The sequence below is a fragment of the Cervus canadensis genome, chromosome 11 (genome assembly GCF_019320065.1).
Source record: "Cervus canadensis isolate Bull #8, Minnesota chromosome 11, ASM1932006v1, whole genome shotgun sequence".
In the NCBI taxonomy this organism is placed as follows: Eukaryota; Metazoa; Chordata; class Mammalia; order Artiodactyla; family Cervidae; genus Cervus; species Cervus canadensis.
The window spans coordinates 42740994-42763795 of record NC_057396.1 but is presented as its reverse complement, the minus strand read 5'-3'; the positions used below and the strand labels follow the sequence as shown (position 1 = coordinate 42763795).

Sequence of the window (22802 nt, the reverse complement as noted above, 5' to 3'; positions counted from 1 at the left end):
GTTATTATATATGAATATATTACAGTCTATATAATGACCCCACGAAAAACAAGTAAACCACTTGGCTGCTCTTGTATCCACCCCCACCTCTTTGAAGACCCTCAAGCCTAGAGCTGGTCATCTCCAAGTTCTCCCCAGCCAGCCAATTCCTCTCTGGATTGCTGCCACAAGCAAGCTCCTGCTGTCTGCCTTCGTCTGGCCTCCTGCCCATGTTAGAGGGAAAGGTCAACTGCAGAGGGATGTGACAGACTCAAACTAGGCTTGGGTTCCCAGTGCCTTCCCCACTCACCCCACCCTAGACACCCCTCTGTCCATCCCACTCTATGCCTCCTGAGGTGTCTACAAGGTGTCAGGAGCCTTTCCATCACTGCCCCGTCCCTATGCGCCCAGAGAACAGATCCAGACACTGGATACAAACTGCAGTTTATTAAGGCTCCAGAGTGAGAATTGGCACTTGATTCTGGGCAGGGGCAGGGGTGTCAGCGGAACCCAAAGGAGCTGGGCCCGAACAAAGTTGCAGGGGCTGCCCCCACTCCCCTACCCCCCAATAAATAAAGTCTCAGCTCCATCTCAGGGTGCTGGCACAGGGCAAGAAGCCCTCACTGAGGGGAACCCCGGGGCTGCTGCCTCCTTCCTCATCTCTCTCCCTGCGTCGGACCTGGCCACAGGTCAGTGCCCAACCTGGCCTCACGGTACTGGGGCTCTGCCAGGGCCGGGACAAGACGTGAGACCCGCCCCTGCTGGAGGACTCTGGGGTGGGGAGCTGGCCTCCCTAGTGGCCAATCATGGTCCGAGGCTGCCCGGGCAGGCTCAGATGGGGCCTGCATTGGGGACACTGTGCGCATCCCAGGTCGGGGCCCATTCCGGGCCACACCTAGATATGGAGCTCGGTGTCGTCTGGTGGCTCCAGGCCAGACTCTGCGCTCAGAGCTGAGGCTGAGGGGCCCTGGGCCACCCCGAAAGGTGAGACGACGGGTGAGCGAGCGGCCAGAGGAGACAGTGAAGGTGAGAAGCTGGGGGACATGGCCGCCGAGGACAGGGAACCTTCATGACTGATGGGGGAGCGGTGAGAGGCTGGTGGGAAGACGGCCCGGGTTGCGGCCGTGCTGGCTGGCTTGGGGGGCACAGACTTGGCTCCTGGGTGGGCCACGGCAGTGATGAGGGGCGGTGGGTCAATGCGGGGCGCCGGGGGACACGGCCGAGCTTCATCCTTGAGCCGGGCGATCTCTGTGAAGACGCTGGCCAGCGGCTGGAACTGAGGGCACCAGCTCAGCAGGTAGTCCCAGTTGTAGCTGCCACGGAGCTCTTCCTCACCGGCCACAATGGCCGTCAGCGCTCCCGCCACACAGGGCTTGCCATCTGCTGGAAAGCCATAGTCCCCGGTAGGGGCGGGGCTTAGGCCACAGCCCCCCAGGAAGGTGGTGGCAGCGGCTGGGGGGCCGTCTTCCCGGTACAGAGTGGCTCCTGCACCTGGCAGCAGCAGCCCTGCCTTACGGCCCTTATACCAGGTGTCAGGGGCAGGTGGCTCGCAGGAGGTGTCACTCAGTCCATCTGCATCCTGCTGGATGCCGGAGTCAGGGCCGCGGGCAGCCAAGGAGGAGGCCACACTGGCCACGCGGGGGAACTCGTTGATCATGCGGATCTCGTCATCTTCCGCAGCCTCCGCTGAGCCTCGGCCGCTTGAGTGTGAAGGGTCCAGGGAGCCACCGCGGGGGTAGGGTCCTCCAGCTCCTGGCCCACCATAGCTGGGGAGAGTCTGGTGATACAGGTGCTCTGAAGGCGGTGGGCTGGGTGGCTCTCGGCCCAGCTTCTGCAGCGAGCCGCTGGCCAGGGGTGCTGCCTGGGACATCGGGCCAGGTGCCGCCTCAGCTTTGCGGCTCCGGGCCCGCACCAGTCCCAGGACGAGGGCTGCCAGGGCAAGCACCACCACGACTCCCAGAGAGGCTGCCACAGCCCCCACCAAGAGCAGGTTGAGGTCAGGGGCCAGGCCCAGCGCGGTGTGGGTGATGTCCACAGTCACAGGCACCGTGGCGCTCCGAGAACCAGGCAGAGGCCCCCGTGCCACCACCTCCAGCCTCAGCTCTCGCGGCGCCTCACGTCGGGTCCGGCCCCCACCCCCGGAGGTGCCTGTTCCGCTGCCTGGTGCCTGGCTGTCCACCCGCAGGTACAAGGCACCTGTAGTCTGGTTGATACCAAAATAGGGGGACGAGGCGGCCAGCGAGTACAGCACCAGGCCGTCAGCACCTCCATCCTCGTCTGTGGCCTGCACGTGACCCAGGCTGTGGCCACGCCGCGCACCTTCTGGCACCTGGAAGTGGAAAGCTGGAGCCAGGAACACTGGGTCATACTCATCCTCACCAGTCACCAGCACCGACACGGTGACTGAGGCGGACAGGTTCCCAGCATCCGTAGCGCCCACCAGCAGCTGGAAGCTGCCAGTGTGCTCGTAGTCAAAGGCCACTCGTGCCCGCAACTCCCCAGTTGAGCTGTTCAGCGCAAACGCCTCGCGGCCCTCGGGCCCCGGCCCAGCCTCCAGCAGGCTGTAGTGGAGCCTTCCGAAAGCCCCGGCATCCCCATCGATTGCATGCAGGGTGGTCACGAGAGTGCCTGGAGGCTGGTTCTCAGCCAGGCTGGTGCTGAGCAAGCTCAGAGGGAAGGCGGGGCCGTGGTCATTCACGTCCTGGACCTCGATGGTCACTGGTGCCAGAGCAAAGTGTGCCCCGGCAGGGTCGGCAGCCTGCACGACAAGCTGATGTCGAGCCTGGGTCTCACAGTCCAAGGGGCGGGCCAGTCGCAAGTCCCCAGAGCTCTCATCCAGCTCAAAGAGCCCCAGAGGGTCGCCTGAGCTGAGGGTGAAGCGCACAAGGCCATGGGGGCCTGGATCCGCGTCGGAGGCCTCCACGTGCAGCAGCTCGGCTCCCACAGGCGTGTCCTCAGGCACTGCCACACGGTAGGCCGCTCGGGTGAAGACAGGTGGGTTGTCGTTGACGTCCAGCACAGTGACGGTGACTGGCACAGCCGAACTTCGAGGTGGCTGCCCCCGGTCAGTTGCTGCCACAGTTAGGTTGTACTGGGTGAGGCTTTCAAAGTCTAGAGGCTCAAGTAACACCAGGCAGCCCAGGGCCCGGGGGCCTAGTCCATCACCCTCCCCAGCCTCTGCCAGCCGGGGTTCCAGCTGGAAGACTCGGCCCCGGTTGCCACTGACAATGCTGTAGTCCACGGCGGCGTGGCTGCGGCTGCCGTCGGCGTCTGTGGCCTCCAGGGTGAGCAGGGTGGAGCCGGGCGGCAGATCCTCAGTCACAGCCACACGGTAGTGTGGTAGTGTGAAGCTCGGGGCGTGGTCGTTCTGATCCTGCAGCTGCACGTGCACTGTGGCGCGGGCGGCCCGACCCGGCACTCCGTGGTCTCGGGCTTCCAGCACCACGTCCACCATGCCTGGCCCTTCGTGGCCCAAGGCCACTGTCCCCACTGTTGTGAACAGGGTCCCTGAGATGAAAAGGGAATGAAGAGAAACATGCCATCAGCAGAGACCGTGGGTGAGTAGAATGACCCTCTAGGGACGGGAAATGGCCTTGGAAGTCAGACTCCAGGGAGTGGCCTGTGTGCTGGAGATTATGGAATGGGCTCCAGGATTCAGGGAATGGCTTCTAGACATGCAGTCAGGACAGTGCTTAAAACAGAGACAAAGGGGGACTTCCCTGGTGGCCCAGTGGGTAAGAATCCTCCTGCCAATGCAGGGGACACGGATGGGTTTGATCCCTGGTCCGAGAAGATCCCACAGGCAACCAAAGCCTGTGTGCCACAGCTACTGAGCCTGCATGATGCAACTACTGAAGCCTGTGTGCCTGGAGCCCATGCTCCGCAATGAAAGAAGCCACCACAATGAGAAGCCCATGCACTGCAATGAAAAGTAGCCCCTGCCCACTGCCACTACACAAAAGCCTGCAAGCAACAGTGAAGACCCAGCACGGCCAAAAATAATAAATTAATTAATGTAAAAAAAAGATACAAAAGGGGGAAAATGTCCTCTCTAGGTCAGAGATCTAGGAGTTAGGAGTTCAGGCAAGAAATTCTAGGGATGAGGTCAAAATATGGCCCAGGACAGTCAAGGAAAAGGGGTAGACACCAAGAAGGACACACCGTTGTTGGGGTCAATGCTGAAGCCCTCAGCAGGGGAAGCCAGGTGGTAGGAGACGTGACCGTTGGCACCCGAGTCCCGGTCAGTGGCCGAGACAGAGAGAATGGCACTGCCCGGCGGTGTGTGCTCAAGCAGCATCACCTGAGGTATAAGACAAGGGTTTACGGCTGAGCTTCTCGGCTGCCTTGCTGCTCACTCAGCCTGTGTTCTGTAGCTTGGTCCCATGAGCTCTGCGTGGCACCCGTTCCAGCTTGGAACCCCTAATTGAATTGCCCTCCTTCCCCCATTTCTGGGCCCTGAATGCAGAACCTGGACACAGTTCTGAGGACTTAGAAGGCTGGTTTGGGATGGGACCTTTATATCCCCCAAGCTCTGTCCCCAAGTCAGTTCCAACATACAGCCCACCCCAGCTCCTTCTAGCTCTGTCACTTCCCTCCATCATGAACAACCCTGGGCCCAGAGGTGGGAGGCGGGCACCTGGTACAGAGTCTGTGAGAAGGCAGGTGCGTTGTCATTGACATCATCCACGAGCACTGTGAGGTTGGCCCGGCCCTCGTGAGGCCCGTCGTGTGCCAGGAGCTGCAGGTGGTAGCGGTCGCGCTGCTCAAAATCCAAGGGGCCGGTGAGGGAGAGGCGGCCTCCATAGCGGCCGACACTGAAGGGATCCTGGGGCCCAGAAGGGCTCAGAACATACCACAGCACTGGTCCTGAGTCCACATCATTCCCCGTTACCTGTGCGATCTCCGAGCCCAACAGTGCATCTGCAATACGTGGCACGAGTGTGTTTGTTATAGTCACAGACAGTCCTGGAGCCCCATGGTGGGGAATAATGCTTCCCTTCCACCCTTTATACCTCTCACTTGACCCAGTCCTCACCTTCTGACACTCGGAGCTCCCAGGGCTGGGGGATGGTGGGGCGATTGTCATTGGTGTCGATGACCATCACCGTCAGGGTAGCTGAGCCCACCAGGGCTGGGCTTCCTCTGTCTGTGGCCATCAGCACCAGCCTGAACACAGAGCACAATCAGGGGGTGGGGTCTGGGATAAGCGATAACCCCGGGCAGTGACAGGAGGGCTCAGGACAGGTGGCAGGGGTGGAAGCAGGGAACTCAGGATGTGGCCTAGGGATTGAAGGGGATTTAATGCAGGACTCGAAATTGCATGGACCCAGGAAGGAGTCTCAGGGTCTACAGAGCCAAGCTTCACCGTGTTTCGGCCCAGATCTCACGGTCCAGGATAGCTGTGGTGGTGATAGTGCCCGTGGCTGGGTCTACATGGAACAATCCCCGGGCTGGCTGGGATGCGGCCAGACTGTAGGAGATCTGTCCACTGGGGCCTTGGTCCAGGTCATCTGCTTCCACCTGGTGGGAGTAGGAGGCTGCTGGCACTGGGCTGGTGGCAGACAAAGTCTGCCCAGCCCTGCCCCCATCTTCCGATCACACCCCACACCTGCAGCAGGGGTCCCTCCAAGGGCCTGGACTCTGGCAGGAAGGCCACGTAGTGGGGCTGCAGGAAGCGGGGCGCGTTGTCATTGGCATCTTGCAGGGTTAGGGTCAGCACGGAGAAGGCATAGGCTCCTCCGCTCTCCGCCTGCAGCACCAGTCGCAGCCGTGGGTTTGTTTCAAAATCCAGCCCCTCTGCTGAGCGGACTGTGATGGCTCCTGGGGGAAGGCAGAATGGATCACTGACAGACCTCTTGCTTGCCCTAGCACCTCTGTCTCTGAGGCCCACCACTCCAGGGCAGCCCCTCCTCAACCAGAGTCTCCTGAGGCCCAAAGAGGAGCTCCCCCAGGAACCTGTCCCCCAGAGCCCCCTGCTCCTGCCCTTACCTGTACTAGGCTGGATGGAGAATGTCCCTTTCTCATTCCCACTGAGAATGCTGTATGTGATGGGTCCACTTGAACCCCCTGCATGGGTAGCCTTGGGGGAGACAACAGGAGTCCCTAAAGAGAGGAGGGCATTGGTTGAAGTGTGAGCACTAGACTGAGGGAGTTTGGGGAGCATTTTCAGTGAGCAACCCCAGCCCATCCAGGGATACAAAGCAGGGAGACATGGTTAGGGACCCACCTGGGGGTGCATTCTCACGGAGCATGGCTTCACTACTGGCCCGGGGAAAGCGGGGTCCATGCTCAGACTCCCCCTGCAGCCCAACAATGACCACACCAGTGGCAGAGCGAGCTGGACGGCCAAGGTCAGTTGCCACAATGAAGAGGACACGCTCTCGGGGGCTCAGAGATACAGGGGAGCGGGACACACGGATTTCCCCAGTGTAAGAGTCCACGGTGGTGCCAGGAGGTGGTGTGCCTGCCAGCCGGTACAGGATGGAGGCATTGGCACCAGCATCACAGTCTTCAGCTCGCAAAGTGGCCAGAGGCAGAGTTGGAGTGCTGAGGACAGGGCCTGGGCGGGGCAGGCGCAGCCTCAGGGGACTGGTGGGGAAGGTGGGCGTGTGGTCGTTGACATCACGCACTGTGATGGTGACGGGCACCGTGGTGCTTAGGGGCCCAGCAGCTGCACTGTCCACTGCACTCACTGTAAAGGCATAGCTGGGACACTGCTCTCTGTCAAGGGAGGTGGCTGTGCGCAGTTCCCCGGAGCTGGGCTCTAGCAGGAAGGCTCCTGCTGCACCTGTACCCAGGTAGTAGGTCACACGACCATTGGCCCCAGCATCAGGATCATGAGCCTGCAGCTGCAGCAGCAGGGTCCCTGCAGGTGCATCCTCGGGCACCTCCACAGAGTAGGCGGGCACAGGGAAGGCTGGGGCATGGTCATTGGCATCCAGCACTGTCACTGTCACAAGCAGCGTAGCGCTGAGAGCTGGCTGGCCTCCATCCCGGGCTTCTATCTGCAGCTGGAATGTCGGCTCCACCTCCCGGTCTAGTGGCCTCATGGTGCCAAACTCCCCAGAAGCTAGGTCCAGGACAAAGGCTCCTGAGGGGTCCCCATCTGCAGAGAAGGGCATGCACACAGAAACATACATGTGTCAGCCCATGGGAGAGGGGGGATTTACAGGCAACAGAGAAGAAAGGGAGAGAGAGGGAGAGAGAGAGGGAGAAGGGCAGGAGAGGGAAGGTGGAATAAAGGCAGAGAAACAAAGAGAAACATAGAAGGTAAAGAAAGAGACTATAAAGTAGTTTTTCTCAAAGTGTGGTCTGGGGGCCCCAAGGATCCCCCTGAGACCCTTTTGGGAGTACATGAGATCAGAACTATTTTCATAGCAATACTAAGACATTATATGACTTTTCCATTCTCATCAACTCACAAATGCAGACTGGAGTCCAGATGCTACATGACATGTGATGATGTCATAACTTGGATGGTTAATGGAATGTGTGCTTATGTAATGTTGTGATTTCCAGAATATTCCAGGTAGGAAGTTTAAAGCATAAATGTGTTTTCATAGATTCACTCCCTTTTTGTTAGCTGTGTTCAGTCATACCTGCTTTAATCTTTGCAACCTCATTACTGTCCAACAAAATGGACAGTAAATCTCCTTGGGCCTATGCAGAAATACAACAAGTAGTATGCTTCATCGGCTTGTTTTGCAATGATATTTTAAAATGTTCTGTTTTAATATCAAATGCAGTAAATAATGATATGTATTTATTATATATTTTATACATTCAATTATTATATATTTTATTACATCAATAAATGCTGATATCATATAAGGCAAAGTTCTTAACAGTTCTTAAAAATTAAGATATAAGGGTTCCTCCGTCCTACACTGTTGGTGGGAATGTAAACTGGTACAGCCACTATGGAGAACAGTTATCGAGGGTCCTTTAAAAACTAAAAATAGAGATACTATATGATCCTTCAATCCTATTTCTGGGCACATATCTGGAGAAAATATAGTCCAAAAGGATACACGCACCCCTCAATGTTCATTGCAGCACTGTTTACAGTAGCCAAGACATGGAAGTAACCTAAATTTCCATCCACAGATGAATGGGTAAAGAAGAGGTGGTACATATATACAATAGAACATTATTCAGCCATTAAAAATGAAATAACGCCATTTGCAGCAACATGGATGGATCTAGAGGTTGTCGTACTGAATGAAGAAAGTCAGACAGGGAAGAGAAATATATATCACTTATATGTGGAATCTAAAAAGAAATGATACAAATTAATTTATTTACAAAACAGAAACAGATTCACAGACTTAGAGACCTTAAAGGGGAAGCGTGGGGAGAAGGGACAGTTAGGGAGTTTGCAATTGACATGTACATGCTATTGTATTTAAAATGGATAACCAACAAGGACCAACTGTATAGCACAAGGAACTCTACTCAACATTATGTAATAACCTAAATGGGAAAAAAAATTTGAAAAAGAATACATTACATGTATATGATAACTGAATCACTTTGCTGTACACCTAAAACTATCACAACATTGTTAATCAACTGTACTCCAGTATAAAATAAAAAGTTAAAAAAAATAATGTTAAGGTTCCTGAGATGAAAAGATTTGAGAACAACTAATCTACAGGGAGAGACAATCAAGAAAGAAAAGATACAGGAAGATAAAAAGAGACAAAGAGGGAGATCAAGTACTGGAGGGGCATAGAAAGAGATGCCTGGAGACCCCGAAACATAAAGAGAAGGAAAAGAGGACCCAGGCACACTGGGTCTGGGACACAGGCCAACAAGAAGTAGCCCTGGGCAAGTAGGTGCGGGAAGGTTCTCACCCAGGATGCGGTACTGCAGCTGCCCGTTGGCTCCCACATCTGGGTCAGAGGCCCGCAGCGTGGTAAGGGTCTGGGGGTCCTGGCCCTCGGGCACCTCCAGGGAAAGATGAGCACTCCCAAAGGTTGGGGCATGGTCATTCTCATCCTCCACAGCCACTCGCACTGTGACATGGGTCAACAGTGGAGGTGAGCCCCCGTCCCGGGCATATACTGTTGGGAAGCAAAGTCAATGAGATTTATCCTGCTCCCATGGAGGAATCCACACCACATGTGTTCACTAGGTGTACGCAAAAATCAGACAATGTCCACCTCTTTACACCCCTTGTGCACACAGGCACGCATACATATATGTGCTGGTGTAACAGGAAAGGCACTAAATGAGGTAACAAGAGATCTGGGTTCAAGTCCCAGCTCTGCCACTTCCAAGCTGTGTTAGCCTGAGCTAACCTCTTTGGTACTCAGTATCCATATATGCCTCTGTTAAATGGCTACAGTGTAATCTGAGGGAATCCTAGAAGGCACAGCTGTGACATTATGTATTTGAGAGTTAGTGTAATCACAGTGGTGACAGCCTAGAAGTCAGTTTACCTTGTACTCTGACAAACTCCCCCAAAGGATTAAAAATACAAGCTGTGCTGTAAGAGGTAGAAGTTTCTTGAAGGTACTTTGGGGGTCCTGCCTATGTAACACTGGTGTTTATGCCATCTCAGGCTTTGGGGAGCCTGTCAGTGTATACCTGTCAGGTTGATCTCCTCCTGCTCCTCCCGATCCAGGGCCCGAAGAGTGGTAAGGACCCCAGTGTCTGGGTCCAGGGAGAAGTTTTCGCCAGAGATGCCTCCATAAGTCACTTGCCCATTGGTCCCTGACGAGAGCCAGCGTGAGGGAAGATCACAGGGTGAATATACCCTTTCTTGACCCAGTCTCTCCTTTTTCCAACTCATCCCTCCACGCTTACCCAGATCTGGGTCGGTTGCCTGCAGAGTGAGCAGAGATGTTCCAGGCGGGCTGTTCTCCCTCAAGAGGACGCTGTACTCCTGTTGTTGGAAAGCGGGTGCCTCGTCGTTGACGTCGGCGACACTGACAGTCAGAAGCTGCGTGGCCGAGCGCGGGGGCGAGCCGTGGTCGGAGGCCACCACAGTCAGCAGGTACTCGGCTCGCTGTTCGCGGTCCAGAGACCGCACCACGGACAGCGCTCCTAGGTGAGCGGTAGGGCAGGTTGGAAGGAAACACTCGCTCTGTATTAGCATCCTCCTCGTCCCCGTCCCTCCCAGCGGTCCAACTCACCGGTGCTGGGGTGTAGCCGGAAACAGCCGTCTGCGCCAGCTGCCAGGCGATAGGACACCCGTGCGGCCTCGCCCAGGTCGGGGTCCCGGGCTACTACGTGCAGCGCCGTGGGCCCGGGCGGCTGATCCTCAGGGAGGCGCACACGTGACGGTGAGGCAAAGACTGGAGCGTTGTCATTCTCATCCGTGACAAAGACGCGCGCGGAAACACGTGCTGTGCGGCGGCGGCTGGCGTTGGCGGGCCGGTCAGTGGCTTCCACGAGCAGCAGCAGAGCGGGAGTGGTCTCCCGATCCAGGCCTCGCGGGGCGCTTAGCGCCCCGGTGCGCGCGTCCAGGCGAAGCGCGGGCGCAGGCGGCTCCTGGCGCAGCAGGCGGTAGCGCACATCGCTGTTGGGGCCGGGGCCGTCGGCGTCGGAGGCGCGGAAAGTGTACAAGGTCGCGCCCGGCTCGGGGTTCTCCGGGAGCGCCAGCGCCAGCGGGTCGCGCGCGAAGGCCGGCGCATGCTCGTTCTCGTCCTGCACGCGCACCTGCACTCTCAGCAGCCGCGCGCCCGCACCTCCCGGCCCCTCGGCGCGCACCGTGAGCGTGCGCCAAGCCGGACCCGCCTCGAAGTCCAGGGGCCGCGCCAGGTACAAGCGCCCCGAGGCCGCGTCCAGCGCAAAGGTGCCCTCTGGGTCGGCGCCGCCCACCAGTGTGTAAGTAAGGGCGCCCACCCCCGCCTGCTCCGGCGGCGCCACGGAGCCCAACAGGGAGCCGGGCCGGAGCCCCTCGGCTGCTGTCACGGTCAGCACGACAGGCACAGGCGCCACCGGGTCTGGCTCTGAGGGTTCCGGTGGAGGCTCAGCCGAGCGAGTGGAGGGAAGCACCTGTTGTGGACCCGGGAAGGAGGACGCAATCAGGGGGACCCAAGTAAAAGGGAATCTGGGCTGGCCTGCTGAGTAGCAGGGGGGGCGATCAGAGTAGCCTGTCTAGAGGAGAGGGCACAAGGGGTTAGGAAGATGGCGCTCTGGGAGGGGGTACCCACGTTGGTGGCCAAGGACACCTGGACAGATTGGAGAAAGGGCAGCCATACCTGCACGAGCAGCTGGAGGCTGGAGCTCCGAGGGGGGCTGCCTTGGTCATGAGCGCTCAATGTCAGCACGTAGTGTGGCCGCTCTGATCGGATCAGGGGTGCTGCGGTGAGCAGCTCTCCCGAGTGAGGGTGCAGAGAGAAGAGCTCTGAGCCAGGACCTGGGGACGGGCAGAGCAAGGGTGAGGGCTTCCATTCCAGAGCTGAGCATTATCATGAGGACAGGCCATCCACTACCATCACCCTTCTCTCCACTTCCCATATACCAGTTAGCATGTACAGGATGGTTCCATTCTCCCCCTCATCTGGATCCTTGGCCTGCAGAGTGGTCACCAATGTTCCTGGAGGCACACCATCTGGTACCTGTGGGCACACACAACTCATCTACAGTTGTCTCTCTCCACTCTTGAGACAACCCAGGATACATTCCCCTAACCTCTGTGCAGACAGAGCCCCCTTTCTACCCTCACACCTGTTCCAAGATGCTGTTTCTTTTACCTCCATCTAGCAGACACCCACAAACTCTTACTTCTTCCAGGCAGGGTCCCAGCGTCACTAACCTGTATGGGGAGGCCTCCACCCGCAGCCCCTGCGGCCTGCAGGAAGGTGGGGCTGTTGTCATTGAGGTCAAGCACTGCGATGTGCACGGTGCCCGTGGTGCTGCGCGGTGGGCTCCCCGCATCCTGAACCTGCACCAGAAGCTGGTAGCTGCTCTGCCGCTCGCGGTCCAGAGTTTGGAGTGTGGTCACCTCTCCTGCCAAGTGCAGGACAGACAGACAGCATGGATGGGGTAGCCAGAGATGAAGAGCCTGGGGTCTGTGAGAGGCTGGGGTTGGGACAGTGTGGAAAGGAATGCCCGGGGAAAACTCCGGGCTCAGTCCTGGTCCCCACGACCAGGCTCCGGGGATCGTGTCTGGGTGTTCACCATTCTGAGGATGAGGCTATGGGATCCCAGATTTTGGGTCCCAGTGCTCACCAGTCTGGGGGTGGATGCGGAAGGCCTTGCTGTCTTCTGACAGCTGTCGCAGGCTGTAGGTCAGACGTCCGTTGAGTCCTGAGTCTCTGTCAGTGGCAAAGACCCGACCCACGCTGGTCCCTGGGGGCTGGTTTTCAGCCACAGCCAGGAAGGTGGGCTCCTCAGACAAGCGGGGACTGTGGTCGTTCTGGTTGAGGATGCTGACCCTTACGGTGGCTGTGGCTGTCTGCTGCCCTAACTCAGCTTTGGATCCAGACACTGCCATTACTTTCAGTGTATACAACTCCTGGGCTTCATGGTCCAGTGCTGCCCGCACCCACAGCCATCCACTCTGTGGTTCCAGGCCAAAGGGGCTACCTGGCCCATCTGCTGCAAGGTGGTAGGTGACAGGGCCCCCATCTGGTGCTCGAGCCTGCACTTGCAGGACTTGAGTTCCAGGGGTGGTGCCTGAGGGCAGGTCTACACGGTAGGTAGGGCTGTCGAAGTGGGGAGCCAGCCCACGGGTCCCCAAGTCCTGTACCACCACCCGCAGTCGAAATTGGCTGATGCGAGGTGGGGAGCCTCCATCCCGGGCTTCCAGCTCCAGTTCATGGGCTGGCCCCCCTGGAGGCCCCAGAGGTCCCATAAGCCGTATGTGGCCTGTGGTGGGGTCCACAGTGAAGGCCCCACCACCCCCAGCAAGCAGGGTAAAGGTGACTCGACTGTTAACGCCCGAGTCGGGGTCCAGAGCCCGCAGTGTATAGATGAGGGTCCCTGGGGCAGTACTTGATGGCAGCAGCACCGTGTCTTCAGGCGCAGGGAAGGCAGGGGAGTTGTCGTTCACGTCGTCCAGCAGCACGCGCACCCGAGCTACAGCGAAAGCCGGTGGCACCCCACTGCCTGCCCGCACCTCCAGCTCCAGCACTGGTCCCAGTAGCTCCCGGTCCAGAGGGCGAAGCGTCTGTAACAGCCCAGTGGCCCCATCTAGGGTGAAGAGTCCTCGGGGATCCCCCCCCGACAGGGCGAGGGTCACAGGCCCCAAGCGACCTAGGGAAGAGAGAGCAGTGAGAAAAGAGATGAGGACACCTTCTAAGTTGGAGCCCAGACTCTGATCCCCAAAAGAGCTAGGTAGTGTCCACATCTGGGCCTTTCAAAGTAATAGGGGAGAGGCAGGTGTTGGCAGAGAAGCTGAGTGGCACTAGGGTGATATTCATGTACCTGGGGATGAAGCAGAGTGCCCGCACCATGCCCAAGGAGGCGGCGGGGACTAGAACCAGAGTGTTTTGTATTGGGACTATCAGTGGTGTGATACCCGAGGGTTACATTGGGGTGTCTGGGTACGGCACCACGTGGGTATAGTGATAAGGGATACCTGGTGGGTTGTGTGCCTGGACTACGCCCACACTGGTGCCTGGTGCCACATCCTCTGGCACAGAAAAGACATACTGAAGCTGCTCAAACACTGGTGGTACAGGAGCTCCAGCCACAATGCTGATGTTGACTCGGGCACTGGGCTCTGCCTGCAGGCCACCTCCATCCCGAGCCCCGATCTCCAGCTGCACCATGGAACTGGCCCGTCTGGCCAAGGGCCAGGCTACCGTCAATAGCCCTGGAGGAGGGACAGAAGCGGAGATGCATAAGGAAACAGAATAGCATTGCAAGGGTTGGGGTGGAGGGCAGGTGGGGAGGCAAGCCCTGGGAATGGGAGGATCCTCACCTGAGTGCTCGTCCAAGGCAAAGAGCGGGGGGCTGTTGCCAGCCAGGATGTGGTAGGAGAGTCGCCCATGGGGTCCCTGGTCAGGGTCGTGGGCACGTACCCTCAGCACAGCTGTGCCTGGTGCACTCTGGGCGCTCAGACTGGCAGCATACTCCCGAGGATAAAACTGAGGTGGGTTGTCATTCTCGTCTGACACAAACACCTTCACATATACCATAGACTTGAGGCCTCCCTAGTGAGACACGCAGCCATTCAGTCAGGTGGGTCTTGATTGGCCCTGCTGAGTGCCCTCCCCCCAACCTGCCCACAGTCTGCCCACTCACCCCATCCACAGCTGTCACCGTGAAGTCAAAGCTTGAGGGCCCCTGATCGCGGTCCAGGGTCCGGGTCGTGCACACGTCACCACTGTGGGCATCGATGCGGAACGGGGGAGGCCCTGAGGTCCCAAGTCCGGCACCCAAGGAATAGGAGAGGAGGCCAAATGGGCCACTGTCTGCATCTGTGGCTGTCACCTGGGGAGAGGCTGGGGTGAGTAATGCCCCATCTTTTTGGCCAGAAGAGCCATAGTTAAGTAGTAGTTAGAAGGAGCAGACCCTTGGCCAGTTGGTGCGCAGTCTTAGGATGGTGGATACACAGAAGGGACTAGTAGGTAATGGGCTAAACTCTAAACCCAGCTTAGATCTCACAACTTGTGTTAGGTTCCTATGAGCCTCTGATCACATTTTTGTCAACTGATCGATATATAACTTTGTTTTATGTGTGTTTCTGTTTAAAAGAACCTTATTAATATATATTGTTGGTTGACTGACACTGAACTAAGGGCCAATGGCACAACTCATATCTAAGTGAAACTGACATGTATTTTGTCTATAAGGCACAGCACAGCCCTCTTGCTTTTAAGAACACAGACAGCACTTCAGCGCTACAGTTGGGGGCCATTTTAAACAGCAAAATCACCAAACGGAAAGCACAAAAATGTGAAAAATGTAGCACCAAATAGACCACGAAAAGGACCCTTGTTTACAACATAAGAGCTGAAACACGAAGGCAGGGCATTGCCTTGTTCGACCTCAGCCGGAATGTGCTCATCAAGAGACTTGAATTTTCCATCCTTCTGCACATGTCTGGAAATGACAGTGAAATCTCCATGAGTGTGGATTCAAGGGTTACAAAGAAATTTTAGACAGTTGGCGAATTCACAAATACAGAATCTGCAGATGGATGAGGACCAACTGTATTTAAAAGGAAAGTGCTAAGGGCAGTGACAGCAAGTTCCAGGTGGGTCACAGCAAGTTAATAACCATCACCAAGTCTCAGAATCACTTCAAGCAGAGAACTGGCTGACTTACAGAGTTATTCAGACTGCTGTTATAGGCCTGCTCTTTATTGAGTTTGGTCATTAAGTGGGATCTGATTGATTGCTGGGCTGATGAGGGTCTGCTCTATGCATTTATGGATGTGGCTTATGCACCCTTCACATCCCTTCATCTCTGGAGCCAATCTCACTGGAAATGAGAGACAGAGAACTGCAGGTCTATAGGACAATATTGAAGTCATTAAGTTCCAGGTCCCCAAACTAAGAAAGTAAGAAATAGGGAAAGGCTTTCTTGGTGACTTCTCAGAGATCTCCCAGACTGGCTCAGGTAGGGTTTATGATTGGACACCAAAGTCAGGAGCCTCTGAACATTTCAGAGTCAGATCAGTGGGAAATGCCATTCCAGAAGCTTCGGAGCTTAAGACAGGGCCAGGCGCACAGTAGGTACTCTATGTAAATTTGTTCATTGAGTAAACAGACATTTGGATTGCCCTGCCTTACAACAAAAACTTCTTTCAAAGCAAGTTTTATAAATTGGGTGCACATTAGGCCCTCAACAGTGGGTTAGCTGGTGCAGACTGCTATAGCTGTGACAAAGTATTCTTTGTGGCTATGAGGGCTCAGGGTCATGATATGCTGAAAAAAGGAAGCTGGAGAGTTCCCCTTTCTTAGCCAGAAAATGTTGCTCAGAGAGAAGCCGAGCCAAGGACTTCTGATTGCTGCCCAGGCCCTTGACAGAGTGATTTGTGCCATTGTTTACCCTCCCGAGAGACACTAAGACCTTGCCATGCCGAGCCCTGGAAACAGCTCCTGCTCCAGCTCTTTACTGTGGCCATGGGCCCGGATATCCCAGGAGACAGACTTCCCCCCACATCCATCTGGTGGGCAGCAGCACAGCTGCGGCACCATCTCCAGAAGCTGTTAAAGACCTCTGCCCTCTGACTCGCTGCAGGAAGAAAGCAATAAATAGTGGTCAAGGAGGTTGTCAGGAAGTGACCCCAAAAGGCACAGGGGCCAGTGACTGGAAATGACCAAGGCAGAAGTGAGTTTTCTGGCCTGTGCAATCCCTGCTCAGAGGTTTCACTGCAAAGGCACAGCCTCCATTGTCAGCAGGCTCTCAGCCCCTCTTCACAGTCCAACCTTGGTCAGCTCCCTCTCCAGCTCTGCCCGAAAGCTGTAACTAACCTCACCTCTCTCCTCTTGTTTCCACGCCCCCCACCGCCCCCACCCCAGCTCTCATCAAGTGCACTAGTGCAAGGAGGAAATAAAGACCTTCGTGTGTGAACTCTCTAAAATTCCTACTAGACCACAAACTTACTGCATCTGCTCCATGCTGACTTCCTTCCCAGGAGTCTCTCCTGCTTCTCCTCCCACTGCCTCCCCACTGACCAGCCTTCCTCCACCTCCCCTTACTCTGTCTGTTATACTGTTGTTCCCTGGAACCTTTCCTTGGCATCTTCTTCTACACACTCTCTGAGTGCCTTCTCTTCCACTGCTGTGGCTCTGATGATGATCTGTACTTTGACCCAGACCACTCCTCTGTGCTCCCAACTTGTACATCCAGATGCCTGCTCAACATCTCCACTTGGATGTCCCACAGGCACCTTAAATCCAACCTGTCCTAAACTAAACTCATGATCATTCCAACCTCTCTCTAATGATTCTTCCATCTACGCAGCTGCTCGAGCCAGAAATCTGTTCTTCCCTTTTCCTCTGCCGACATATCAATCAACTGGGGATCAGGTAAATCCTCATTATCCTTCTTATTTGTCTATTCCTCTCCATTACCACTATCGCTGTTCTGACTCAGGCCTAAGTCGTCTTTCCTGTGGGCTACTCTAGTTCCCTTTTGATAGGTCTCCGACCCTCCAGTCTTGTCCTCTACACCAGAACTTCTTAACCTCCACATGACTGACATTTGGGACCAAATATTTCTTTGTTGTGGTGCTGACATGTGCATTTTAGAATGCTTGGCAGAATATCTGTCTACTAAATGGGCTTCCCAGTTGGCTCAGTGGCAAAGAATCTGCCTGTTAATGCAGGAGATGCAGGAGACGTGGGTTCGATCCCTGAGTCAGGAAGATCCCCTGGAGGAGGAAATGCAACCCACTCCAGTAATCTTACCTAGAAAATCCCATGGACAGAGGAGGCTGGCAGGCTGCAGTCCATGGGGTCACAAAGAGTCAGACACAACTGAGTGACTGAGTTCGAAGGCACGATATCCACTAGGTACTGATCGATCCCACCAGTTGTGATGACAAAAATGTCTCTGCTACTGCTAAGTCACGTCAGTCGTGTCCGACTCTGAGATGTTGACAAATGTCCCCTCCAGAGGGCAAAATCACCAGCTGTTGTCAACCACTGCTCTGCACTAACAAAAGCATCTTTTGAGAGAAAAAATATGATCAAATTATTCCTCTACTCAAAAAGCTTCAATGTCCTCTAAAGAAAAATGCTAAGACTCCTTGGCTTGGCTTCACTCCTCACTTTCTGGCCTCCTGCAGTCTCATCTCCCACTCTTCCATCTCACACCTTAAACTCCAGAGACACCAGGCCACTTGTAGGCCCTTGAACAAGTCAGACAGGTCAGGCTCTTACTCTTCTCTCTGCATGTCACCTCTGTATGGAACCCTTCCCTTATCTGGTTCCCTCATCAGCTCCTTCTTATCCTCTGTCTCAGCTCAAAGGTCCTTTCCTTTGGGAAAACGTTCAAACTGCCCATCTGTAACTTGTATATATCTCCATATGGAAGTTTCTTTTATCACAGTAAAACTGTTTCTTTGCATATGAATCTCCCCTCTAAACTGTAAACTCCATGAATTAGGTAGCAGTTACTCAATCATTACTGTATTCTATATCCCTAATGACAGATATTCAAATGAATATTGCATGAATCAAATATTAAGACTTCTTGTAAAGGTTATGAACACCCAGTGGTCATTTTCACCCCTGCTTCCCTGTGATTACTACTAGTAAAAAGTCCAGGAAACCACCTGGAGAGATGCCCTCTTGCTTCAGGCACTAGTGAGGAGGGAAGTTAGAAGCCACAGCCCATTGGTCTTGGGCCAAGAGGGAGAGTAAACACATGGGAGAGTGGGTGGAAGCTGGACAGCAGCAGGCAGGCAAGCACCCAGCGTCTGGCCAAACGGGAGGTCAGCCAGGCCCAGGCACTGGCCTGAAAGTCTAGGCAAACAGGAGCTCCTAGAAGATGCTCAGGGGTCTTCTGAGACATAAACATTTCCTCCTAAGAGACCTCCCTGCCTCCAGTCTCTTCTCCTGCATCCAGAATTCTGTGCGAGAGCCAAAGCAATCTTTCCAGAAGACACATCAGATTTGCCTAGAACCTCTCGTTGGTTCCCTGTGATTTTTAAAATAGTCAAAGCTGATGATCTGGTCCCTGTCTACTCTCTTGTCTCCCCATAATGCTCTCTCATCAGCACAGTTGAGGTCAACCTGAACAATGCTGCCCATGAACACATATCATGATGTCCTGCAGCTTTTTCTGTGGGCTTGGAGTTCCTGTCCCTATACCCCACATTATCCCCTTGGCAAAGTCTCACTGCTTCTGCAAAGGTCTGCCTCTAGGCTTCCATAGCGCTTCATATGCCACCTGAAACATCACTAGCTACTGGTGTATCCACTTGCCTAGACTAGGACCTGCCTGGGAACAAGACTGTCTCCTTTCTTTGTTCTCAGGACCCAGCACAGTGCCAGGCCTACAGTGCTAAGTTAAGTTTTCAATGTATTACTTACCATTGATCTAATCTATTTTCACCCTTAAAGCAAGTTAGCTTCCAAAAAACAAACATAAAACATGGGATTTCCCTGGTGGTTCAGTGGTTAAGACTCCATGCTTCCACTGCACGGGACATGGGTTCAATCCCTGGTTGGGGAACTAAGAGCCCACATGCCATGTGGCACAGCCAAATAAAACCCAACAACAACAACAAAAACAAACAAAAAACCAAACAAAAACAATCTGTAGTGAGGCAGGAAAGATGAGAGGAACAGGATTTTTAGGGCAGTGAAACTACTCTCTATGTGTTATACTGTATGTCATTATATATGTCCATTATACATACACAATATACTTTTATCCAAACCCATAGAAGGTACAACACCAAGAGTGAACTCTAATGTAAGCTATGGACTTGAATGATAATGATGGTTACGTAGATTCATCTGTTGCAGTAAATGTACCACTCTGGTGGGGGATGCTAATAGTGTGTGAGTCGGGGCAGGTTCATATGGAAAATCAACACCTTCCATGTAATAGTGCTATGAATCAAAAACTGGCTCCCAAACATAAAATCTTAAACGAAAACAAAACAATCTGATCCTGCCTTTTCTGGACCAAAGAAGTTCAGTGACCCTCTCTGCTTTTCAGGTAAAGTCCTAACCCCTTACAGCTTGGTTTCCAAGGACTTCTGCAATCTGACTTTGGCCTGCCTTTCCAGATGCATGCCTCCCCACCCATCTCCTTCAGGCTTGACTTTCAGGAAGTCTGTGGCTCCCTCAGCCTATCCAGGGCTCCTGCCTCTTCCTCTGAGAGGTCTTCCTGGACACTGGGAATCTCACTGAATACTTCCTGTTATCTCTCATCCCTGTGCCTGATCCCAAGTCGCATTAGGGCTCAGCTCCAAGGGCATGGATGGGTGTATCTGCCAGGACAGTCCAGCACTGGACTAGGGTTGGAGGGCTCTGTAAATGCTGGCATCTTCCCTGGGGAACAAGAGCCACATGGGTGTGCAGAATCTCCATCTCTGCCCTGCAGAACAGCTTTGAAACTTTAAAGAGCCCCCTCTCACTTCCTCACACCACAAGACACATTTCTCTATATCCAGTCTTAATTCTCTCAACCCCAAGATCACCTGGCCCAGCTCCTGCACCCTACTTTCTCATCTTCTCAGTAACCCTCACCCTCTGCACAGACTGTGTGGCTCACTGAATAAGACTGAATCCTCTGGCAAATGTCACCATCAACAGCTAGCACCTGCAAGGCTTGGTTCCTGCTCTGAGGTCCCCTGCGACCCTCTGATCCACTCCTGCCCACAGCACCACTCCGCTGTGTGTTGGAGGGCTCACCCACCTGCAGGAAGCAGGTTCCTGGCTGAGTGCCCTCAGGCAGCGAGGCGTTGTAGAAAGTCCTCTGGAACTGCGGCTCGTTATCATTCACATCTTGCAAAACCACGCTCACTGTGGCGGAGGAGGAGAGAGGGGGCAAGCCCCCATCCGTGGCCACCACGATTAGCTGTGGCTGAGGTTCCAACTCATAGTCCAGCAAAGCAGCCGTAGTGACAATGCCTGAGGTGGGGTCTATGGAGAACCAGCGGGTGTGGACGCCTGGGGCCAGGCTGTAGGTGACCTGACCATTGGTGCCCTGGTCAGGATCCCGGGCCGTCACCCGCACCACGAAGCTGCCAGGCAGGGCAACCTCAGGCAGAGGCTCGGGTCGGTAGAGCTGGCGGTCAAAAGTAGGCGCATTGTCGTTGACATCAGTGACGTGTAGCACAAAGGCAGCCTCGGCCCGCAGTGGGGGTGAGCCAGAGTCCGTCGCGGTAACTCGCAAGTTGTAGGCGTCGCGCTCCTCTCGATCCAGCCGCCGAGCCACACACACCAGGTAGATGACGCTGTCCTGGGTGCTGAGCGCAAAGTGGCCCTCTCCACCCTCCAGGGACACATTGACATGCGCAAAGTCACCATCATCTGGGTCTGACACAGAGATTCGAGCAACAAGCTGGCCCGGGGGGGCAGCCTCAGATACACGGGGGGAGCCGTCTGCACTCAGGAAGATGACAGTCATGGAGGGCTGATTGTCATTGGCGTCTCGCACATGCACGGTCACAAAGGCCGAGCCCAGTTCAGGGTGAGCCCCTCCATCCCGAGCCTGCACCACCAGTTCGTGGACTCGACGTTGCTCAAAGTCCAGCGGCCGCTCCAGGCGCAGCAGCCCCGTGTGCGCGTCAATGGAGAAGGGTCCGTCACCCTCGCTCTGCCTCCGGTTGATCTCGTAAGTTACAGCCCCATTGGCACCTGCATCGGCATCAGAGGCATACACCTGCAAGACAGGACTGCCGGGGGCCAGGCTTTCGGACACCGCAGCATGGTAGCGGCTCTGATTGAAAGCTGGGGCGTGGTCATTGATGTCTAGCAGTGCCACGTCCAGCAGGGCCTGGGCCCTCCGAGGGGGTGAACCACCGTCGTAGGCCTCCAGTTGCAGCATGTAGTGTGAGCGGTTCTCTCGGTCCAGCTCTCCAGTAACTACCAGCTCAGGCACTGGGGCCCCATCCGAACCAGGGCGTGTCTCCAGCCGGAAGGTCTCTCCAGCCCCATCACCAGACAGGGCATAGCCCTGGGTTCCCAGGCGGCCAGCGTCCGCATCACGAGCGGGCTCCAGTGGGTAGCGAGTGCCAAGCGCTGTATGCTCAGGTATCTGCAGGACAGCCCGAGCCTGTGGGAAGGCCGGAGCGTGGTCATTAATGTCAGCCACTCGCACGGTAACTTCCACAGTGGCGCCGTCGGGAGTGACTGCAGTGAAGCGGTAGCGATCCCTCCGCTCGCGGTCCAGGACACGGGCTGTACGGACCACCCCACTGTGTTCATCGATGGCCAGGTCCGTGCCCACCCCGCTGCCCTCCTGGGCGGAGATGAAGTACATGGGAGGTGCTGCTGTGCCCGCTGGAAGCCCTGCACTGATGTCCCCAATCAGCGTGCCCGCTGGCTGCTCCTCATCAATCTGCAGGTCCAAGCTCCCAGCCTGACCCCAGGCACCTGGCGCCCCCGCCCCCAGGAGCAGCAGCATCAGCAGTGATAGCAGGGGGAGGGGCCTGGGGATCTGCATGCCCGGGCACGAAGGTGCAGTGCCCCGCTCTTTCTGCATGGCAGGGCCAGTCCAGCTGAGCCTTGGGATCCAGCTCCAGGCCAGGCTCCAGGAGCAGCTTGAGCTCAGGTTTTGGATCAGGTCCAACTTGGACCCTGGCTCCAGCTCACGCTCTCTGACCTGGGAGGAAATCAGAAGGAAAAAAGTCATGATGGGGGAGGAATCAACAGTTCAGGGAGGCTGGGGTCCAGGCCACGCCAGGACTGAAGTGGGTTCAGCTCCCCGCAGGGCCCTCATGCTGCCTCACACCATCTTGGGCCCAGAAAGCTCCTCAGGATCCACTGCAACCTTTAGCTGACAGGTCCTAGCCCACCCCGATGCCTGCCCCCATCCCGTCCCCCAGCAGGTTGTTTTATTCCTATTGTTCAGGTCTCAATGCCTTCAGATTCCCTGCCTTCCGTCTCTAGACTTGAACATGTGGCCAGTTCTTTCTCATTTTTCCTCTCATTCAGGACTAATACCTCAATAACCATGTGCTTGGCAATGTCATCTGAACCTCAACCTTTTCCTCTCTGCCAGTCTTCTATTAACATTTAAATATGCTGACGTCTCTCTCTCCCTTCCTCTCTCTGTCTCCTTTCCCTCTCCCCCATACCCACACACACACATACACACACACACCCCTTTGGCTCTACTTCCCTCTCTACTCCATTCAACAAGAGATTGAGGACCTGCTATGTGGAGAGGCTGAAGACATACCAGTGAATAAAGAAATCAGTCCAGGAACTGGACAAGTAATTAGCAGTGTG

At 55.4% G+C, this 22802-nt stretch overlaps 1 protein-coding gene across 1 annotated transcript in view; it reads right to left on the bottom strand.

Moving 5' to 3' along the window:
* Window positions 1–406: 406 nt before the first annotated feature.
* Window positions 407–22802, bottom strand: part of DCHS1 (dachsous cadherin-related 1) — a 36709-nt gene continuing 14313 nt past the window's right edge. Inside the window, exons 2-21 of the mRNA XM_043481094.1 lie at window positions 20263–22173; window positions 14182–14370; window positions 13859–14090; window positions 13514–13750; window positions 12163–13188; window positions 11747–11940; window positions 11453–11549; window positions 11190–11347; window positions 10119–10983; window positions 9790–10029; window positions 9571–9696; window positions 8835–9044; window positions 6206–7084; window positions 5968–6081; window positions 5588–5799; window positions 5345–5499; window positions 5015–5145; window positions 4616–4899; window positions 4141–4279; window positions 407–3486 (exon numbers count right to left, since the gene is read on the bottom strand). Of these exons, the coding sequence (XP_043337029.1) occupies window positions 875–3486; window positions 4141–4279; window positions 4616–4899; window positions 5015–5145; window positions 5345–5499; window positions 5588–5799; window positions 5968–6081; window positions 6206–7084; window positions 8835–9044; window positions 9571–9696; window positions 9790–10029; window positions 10119–10983; window positions 11190–11347; window positions 11453–11549; window positions 11747–11940; window positions 12163–13188; window positions 13514–13750; window positions 13859–14090; window positions 14182–14370; window positions 20263–22053 (9891 nt within the window). The 5' untranslated portion in view covers window positions 22054–22173 and the 3' untranslated portion in view covers window positions 407–874. The remainder of the gene's footprint in view (window positions 3487–4140; window positions 4280–4615; window positions 4900–5014; window positions 5146–5344; window positions 5500–5587; window positions 5800–5967; window positions 6082–6205; window positions 7085–8834; window positions 9045–9570; window positions 9697–9789; window positions 10030–10118; window positions 10984–11189; window positions 11348–11452; window positions 11550–11746; window positions 11941–12162; window positions 13189–13513; window positions 13751–13858; window positions 14091–14181; window positions 14371–20262; window positions 22174–22802) is intronic.